Below are 8,082 nucleotides of genomic sequence, written 5' to 3'. Positions count from 1 at the left end.
CACATATTAATATTCATACATTAACTCTTACCGTTTTCTGGTGAGTCTGATCTCCAGCAGATGTTAAACTGATTTCACATGGTTAACACTGTTTGCTTTCAAATTTAAACTGGCTACCGTTTCTTCCTGGAAACATTTTCTGAAGAATTTTGAGTTTGAGAATTGCGTAAGACTGGATGTCATCATTTTGACCACAGAGAGACAAGTTCTTTTTGAATATCATTGAGAGATTTCCTTTTTGCCTTCAGTTTACTGGCAGAAAAAGCATTGACAGGAAGTGGTGGGCAGCAGAGGTTGGTGGGACAGGAAATGAACCCAACCAGAATCCCATCCTCTGCAATGAATCAGAGCCCACTGACGGTGCCTCAACATTCATCACTGATCTAAATAATCAACATTGTTTCTAATGTTGCCCCTAAATGGACATGTGATGGGGAAAAAGTATGAGATGGAAGGAAAAAAAAAATATATATATATATTATTTAAAAAAAAAAAGTGAATTTGCACTTGCTCACAAAAGATTCTCAGGGAATTCAAAAATGTGTTAGCGAAAGCAGAAACATTGAAATATATTTTTTCATATTTATGTCCCTTTAGGGGCTCCATAGCTTAAACTGTTGTTTTAGTCAAACTGATTTGGAACTTTTCTTAAAACTACAAATAATCATTGATGGTCAATTAAACAACTGATCAAACTCTATTTGTATCCACTGTTTCTTCCATTTTCTTGTTTATATAATTATTTAACACTAGAACCGCCACGGTATAAATTTTACCCGTGGCTGTTTTTCAAATGTACATAACAGATTTAAAATAAAAAATTTAAGTCTCCCAGTCATTGACTTTTACTAAAATTATGTAATTTACAATCGAATGTTGTTAAAAATTATTTAGATAAAACCAGATCAAAAAACAGGGCATTTATACCTATAAGCGCCAGCGGGTCAAATTTACTCACCTATATAATGCATGTATTTTCGTGCTGTAATTTTCTTGCCGCTTATGTTTTAACTTTGTACATTTCTAGGCAACGCCATTCACTCACTGATTTAGCGGTTATCAGTTTCATAAATAAAGTCAAAATGACTAAAAAAAGGCGATTTATGGAAGGTAGGTATTAGAAACACTAAATGCCATGAGTGATGGAGAGTCTGATGGTAAGTTATGCATCCTGGGTCGGCTCAGCATCTGACAGTGATCCATATATCATATTTACATGTTTTAGCCTCACGTTACTCTAATTGTTCAAACTTTGGTTTAATTATTTAATTTTTGTCTTGCCATATCGTTTATTGTTCGCTACTGTGTTGCTATACTAGTCTGGCCGTTTCCTGAAGAAAAAAAAAATCTGATCTATATGCATATTCAGCAAATATTTGTGGCTTTTGCTCTTCCCAGCAGTCCAGATTGATGTCTAAACTCAGGCTTCATGAGGGTCTGTCATTCATTTGACGCTGCTGTAGATCGCAGAGTCCTCTTCCACAGTCTTCACATCTGATCGCCTAAAACAAAATAAAATCAAGAAAAAACAGAAACACACTGATGTTATGCATCAGATTACATGATGATGAAGTCATTTAAAAAAAATACAGCCATCTTGTATGTCACGTTTCTGATTTAGCATTATTTAGGTCCAAGTTTAAAGAACTATACATTTCTCCTTTCATCATTATCATAACAGAGCAGATGAAGACAGGAGTTGTATTTGAGCACCTCACGGCACCACCAGGCTGGTGAATCCTGAGATTGCCGTACTGGTTTTCGTTCTCCTCTGCCCTCTGCATCGGTTTGGTTTTGTGATGTTGGACGGTCACGTACTGGATCTCCTCAGCGTCTTCGTTTCCGTCTCTTCTGGGTGTGCTGTATGAAACGCTGGCATACGGAGCATCATCACAAACGGCTGATTCAGACATGTGAGCATCCCTCTCGTTTACGTTAGAGTACAGATCATCCTGGAATGAAAGAAAATTAATTATTATACATATGAAACCTAGCTAAAAGTACATGACAAATATTTCCAGTCAGGTCTGGATGATTCACCTGTTTTACTGTGACGACTTCAGCTTTTGCACCTCTTCGTTTTCTCCTGGTTTTATAGACATTAACAATTGTAAGTTGTGTTTTAAAGATTAATTACTAATAATCACATGGGGAAATTCCACCTGCACTGCAATTGAGAATCAAACTTACATTATGAACACGATGATAATGATAATGATGAATAATCCTACACACGTGACTGTGATTCCCAACCAGACAGGCCAACCCAGACTACGATACACTGAAAGATGAAGAACATGAGTTAACATTGACTCTCAAAGCTACACAACTTTCTTGAACCCTTTATAAAATAAAAATGTCACCGGTCACTGATAAAACTGCTGATCTCTGAGATCCATGTTGATTGTGAGCCTCACAGTAGAAGCGGCCACTCTGTAGTGCACTGAAACTCTGTCCAGATCCAACAGCTGAGCTTTGATTCTCCTTAAACCAGCTGATTTCTGCAGGTGGGTTTGAATCACTGCTGCAGCTCAGAGTCACTGAATCTTCTTCTACTTCACCAGATCCATTTATAGACACTGAGACGTTCCTGGGAGGATCTAAAACAAACCAAAAATCATTGATATTACTAACAATCACAATACATTTGACATCACAGAAGATTAAATATCACAGTTACTGAACCATCATTAACTCACACATGATGTTTAAAGTCGCAGCATCAGAGTATTTCTCTCCATGTTTATTTCTGGACTTGCACTTGTATTCTTCACTGTGATCAGAGCTGATCTTTGAGATGTTGTAGTTTATTCCAAATCCTACAAACATTCCTCTTTTAAACCAGCTGATATCTGCAGGTGGGTTTGAATCACTGATGCAGCTCAGAGTCACTGAATCTCCCTCCACTATTTCACAACATGGACTGATGAAGATCACAGGATTCTCTGGAGGATCTACGGAAGAAGTATAGTACCGTTCATGCAGTACTACAGTATGAAGTCAGTGTCAAAGCATGAACATTAGATATATAAATGTGACCAGCTGGACTTTCCTAACTCAAATAGTCTGATGCATTTTGCACATATGATCTGGGTCTGGCATTGCTTCACATTCAAACAATTAGCAACATGAAATTTAGTTCTCCCATCATGGGACAAAATTTACAGTTTTTTTTTTTTCATGTGTGTGTGGTAATAAGTTTCATGCAACAAAACTGGTTACCGCACACACGAAAAGGAAAGGAAAGAAAAGAAAAGAAAAGAAAAGAAGCTGTGTGGAGCACATTTAATGATGGATTGGCATAGTTTATTGGACTTTTATTTTTTGGATATAAGATGTTAAAAGTATCCAAAGTTCATTAAAGTTGTAGAAACTTGGTGGCGTGTCTGATCGAAAAACTGGAAAAACACCAGTCCTTTGCTCTTTTTTATTCCATTGAATTGAAGAAGCTTAAGTCTTAAGTAATTTTCATGTCATGAAGTTCACAAATTCACACAGAGCAGATTCACAAGATGTAAATTGTCAGATGTTGAGAGAAGAACAGGACTAACAGGATGAACAGGATGGTCTTAAGTCATTAACACATCCTAAGGAAAAAGACTCAAAGGACATGGTTGGGTGGGTGTCCATTCAAGCACCCACGCCTCACCAATGCAAAAGGAAACAAAGGATGGAAGTGCGGTCTATTTATAGACCTTAACCAGGGGAGTATGGGTATTGTAGTGCAGCATATATGGGAATGTATTTTACTAGGAACTGTGGGAGATGAAGTACAAAGAAAAATAAGAACAAATGAGTCAAATTCACAACACTATTGGACTATTGAATATCACCCATTCACTGCGATTATAAAGCTTGGAAGAGCCAGGACATTTTTTTAAATATAATTCTGATTGTATTCGTCTGAATGAAGAAAGTCATACACACCTAGGATGGCTTGAGGATGAGTAAATCATGGGGTCATTTTGAGTTTTGGGTGAACTATCCCTTGAGTGTGGACTCATAGAAACACTGAGCCATGTTAATTTAACACCGGGGATTTTGCTGTGATCTAGAGAACATATTATGTATCTACATATGGGCATTCGGAAACAAAGCTTACCCAGCTGTAATTGTGTGTATCTGTGAGGGGTCATTCCTATAGTTGGGTAAGCTTTGTTTCCGAATGCCCAAAGTAAAGATAAGTTTAATACACTTTCGAAAACCCAGCCAGTATAACATTTAACATTTACACATTTGACACTATAAACAATGTGATTTCTGCACTAAATCCAGCATAAACTCAGCACTATTTGCACACTCAAGACAAGCGTCACTATCTGAACCTCGCAGCCTTTGGCTGGCACGTGGTTTATGCTTGATATTCGCATGAAGTCGAGCATTGCTCAATCTTTTTGACCAGTGGCAGTGTTTCACAAAAACCTAGGGTATGGCATAATTCCCTGTGGTCATACAACAACCCAACCAACCAAATGTGCACAAAAATCCACTATACTAAAAGAATACACAGAGTCCACAGACATGCAGAGACTTACAGAGGTAACACAATACAAAAGCAATAGAAAGTCAGAAAAAAATGCTTCCCACAACTACCATGAATTGTCCTTATTAGGAACCTACCAATGTTCAGATCTGTTCATCTAAAACTATTTGGGTTATCTTTAAGGAGCATCATTATAAGCTGTTTATTTCCTCTGTTTTGAATACCTATGCCATACACTCTCATAAGTGAATGCCACCCTTGTTTTTGCTCTCGGCTGCTCTCACACGAGCCTGAAGCTCCTCTTCCATAGGAATGAATTGAAAACGCTTGATCAAGTGCTGATTCCTATATGAGTGGATTTAACCCACATAATTTTGCCGAGCAATTATAAAGGTGACCGCACCTTTGCGTTGTCATGGCATGGAACAAAGTTGTCATGCCCTAAAATCATGTTAACATGAATATTGTTCACGTCTAGTGGCTGTACTATTGAAATAGTGAGCATTTTTAACGTTTATGGGTTGAAGCTTATGTCTGCAGGACTGAGGCTCTCCAAGACCGGAGTTTGCCACCCCTGTTATAGTACGTAGATCGATTACCGGCACACGTCATTACGTCCCCATGCGACATCATCCGACATTCCCTACAGAATTTCACGCATCAACATACAGTTCGTCTTCATCATGGTAACATATACAGTTTTGCACTTTTTTTGCTGTCAAACGGTTGACCACTGGTTGACACCTACATGACAGTAACCGTGTGATTAAGGTGTTTACATGTCAATACTGCACTTCGATAAGCGACTAAAATAGAAATACTCCACGTCTTAATTTGATTTGTGTTCACTTCGAGTATGACTTTAGCTCGATTAAGGTAAACAAAAATCTCTGTTTACATGGTAGATTCTTAATCAGAGTATTGTCTTAATCGTGTTAATATCGGTATACTGTTGTCCATGTAAACGTACTGACTGTAAATCTGATTTATGCTTTTTTAAAGAAAAGGAGGGTCCAGTGAGTTTGAATGAAACCTTTATAGAATATACTCACACGTGACATTGAGATGAACAGCAGGAGAGATGTAAGTGTGTTCATGTAGAGCACAGCTGTATCTGCCTGCATCCTCTCTTCTGACTGGCTGCAGCAGGAGTTGATTGTTTCTGTCTCTTCTCTCAGTTAATGGCTGTGAGTTTCTGTACCAGATGAATGTTGCTCTGTCAGTCAGAGTGCAGCTGCTTTTACATGTCAGACGCACTGAATCTCCCTCTGTCACTCTCTCAGGAGCCTCCACCTGAAGATCTGAACACAACACACACATTATATCTAGTGCTGCTGTCATACACTGATTATTACACAACGTAATGCACAGAAGAAGAGTGACATTTCATTAAAGTCACCTGTCACAGTAAGAGTCACTCCTGGTTCGCCACGCCATTTTCCATTAGGTTTATCAGTGATGAATCTGAAATAGTACATGTGTTCGTCCTTCTGTGTGACATGACTCAGTCTGATGGTGCAGCTCTGCTGTTTATCTCCCAGATACTGAAGCCTCTGACTGTATTCTGTATCCTCAGACAGATCTGGAAACTCATTATCAGCATTTTTAACAAGTGCTTTGGTCCAGAACACTTTCTTGATCTGAAGTCCAGTAGGGTATGTATAAGTGCAGCTCATTATCACTGATGAGTCCTTTAGTGCACAGATGTGTGAAGAGCCATAATGCACACCCCAATTCTGACCATAAACTCCTCAAACACAACATTTGTGAAAAAAAATAAGGAAAACACTAGTCTTTAAATCAAACAGGACCATAAAAGTTCAATAAATCGTAATGTCTTAAAGTTTTATTAAAGAGAGGCTCACCTGGAATCATGAGCAGAAACATCAGAGGTAGAGGAGCCATGAGCAATGACATCACTGCAGGAAAATATAATACAACAGTACAATACCTCATCTTTAGTTTCATAAACATAATAACAACAAAAGTAGTACACTGTACAATAGACATTGTAAACAATGATAAAACTCATTTAATATCTGCACTGTTAGAAGTTTTACACTTTTGAAACTCAAGTACACATAAGCACTAGATGTTCAGAGGTTATGAAAAGAAAATTACTTTCACTTGTCTCGCACTTTATTATTATTATTATTATTATTATTATTTTAGTTACAGTATTTATTACTGAATGAATGTAACTCTTACCGTGTTGTGGTTTCAATCAATAGATTCCAGCAGAGTGAACTGAAAATGCAAGTTGAAAATGTTCTTCTGCTGTTTTACAGTGTTTTCCTTCCTCTTTTTAAAGTCTATTTCAGAGGATTGCCCCATAACAAGACAGGAACAACCCAAACAAAACAACTTAAAAAAGACTAAGAATGACTCAATAAATAAATAAAATTAACTCTTTCAAGAGGATTGATTTAAAAGTGTCTAAATACATCGCAGTGGCTTGCAGGAATAAAAAATAAATACAATAAAAACCTAAAAAAGTGAAACCTTCACCGTGAAAGGGAAACTTCTTGTCACCATGGTCAGATGGCAGGAACACTCAATGTTTTTTTTTCTTTCTTTAGAAAGAAGTACTTCTTCAGTTTACACAATAAGATCAAACTATTTATGTTTCAATGCATAATCAATACTAATTGTATATTTATGTGAGGTAGGAACATTGCTTTGCCTTAAATAAAAAGAATCAGGCTAAAAAGCAAACAAACAAATAAATACAATACATCAAAAATAAAAGAATGAATAAATAAAGTCAGTGAAAAAAAATAATTAAAACAGTAAATCAAAACTAAAGAAATAAGTGAAGTAAAAAAAACAACAACAATATGAATAAATATATAAAGTCAAAAGTAAATAAATTACTTAAAAATGAAAAAAACACAAATAAATACAAATTAATAAATTAAAAACTGTAAATTATAAATCAATCAATCAATTAAGGGGAGACACTGTGGCAAGGCAAAAATGTTTCGGTTACGTATGTAACCCTCGTTCCCTGAAGGAGGGAATGGAGATGTCACATTGGTAATGACCGACGAATTGGGATCTCGTTTAAATAGACCAATCCACTTTGAGTGTAAACTAAAGGAGCCATTGCACATTGGCATGCAATGATTGCATCCAGCTTCCGCTGATCGCAGTGCGAGTATAATTAGGCAGCAGGTGCAATGCATACTCAGGTTTTTGCTGAGGATCTGAGCCGGTGACCCGGCCACTCAGTGGTGGTACAGCAGCCATGGTGACGGGATGTGACGTCTCCGTTCCCTCCTTCAGGGAATGAGGGTTACATGCATAACCAAGACTTTCCCTTTCAGTCGGTCACTCTCGATGTCATGTCGGTAAAGACCAATGAATTGGGATCCCTACCAAAGCGCCATGGATGTTACCCCTTCCAGTGTCCTGTGCATTGTTGCCAATTTAGCTACTTTGTAGCTAGATTTAGTGACTTCCCCGCCCCTTTTGAGACTTTTTTCAAAAGTTTAGGGACAAATACAGCAACTTCTTGGACAAACCTTGTTTAAGTTCTCATCTTGCCCACTGATCTATGTTCATCTATATATAGATCAGTGAATTTGCCATTGTGATGT

General features: G+C 37.4%; 1 protein-coding gene across 1 annotated transcript; it reads right to left on the bottom strand.

Moving 5' to 3' along the window:
• Positions 1–1,775: 1,775 nt before the first annotated feature.
• On the bottom strand, positions 1,776–6,400 carry LOC107575964 (sialoadhesin-like; the record flags this gene model as incomplete). Its single annotated transcript, XM_016262263.1, has 8 exons — positions 6,349–6,400; positions 5,883–6,233; positions 5,536–5,784; positions 2,700–2,954; positions 2,364–2,600; positions 2,191–2,281; positions 2,041–2,086; positions 1,776–1,952 (listed from the first exon to the last, which is right to left on the bottom strand). Coding segments are annotated over exons 1-8 (1,458 nt in total), but the record flags the coding sequence as incomplete, so codon positions are not given.
• Between the last annotated feature and the right edge of the window lie 1,682 nt (positions 6,401–8,082).

The sequence above is a fragment of the Sinocyclocheilus grahami genome, unplaced genomic scaffold (assembly GCF_001515645.1).
Source record: "Sinocyclocheilus grahami isolate Dianchi unplaced genomic scaffold, SAMN03320097.WGS_v1.1 scaffold3059.1, whole genome shotgun sequence".
In the NCBI taxonomy this organism is placed as follows: Eukaryota; Metazoa; Chordata; class Actinopteri; order Cypriniformes; family Cyprinidae; genus Sinocyclocheilus; species Sinocyclocheilus grahami.
The sequence above is the reverse complement of the archived record's forward strand: the minus strand, read 5'-3'. Positions and strand labels throughout refer to the sequence as shown.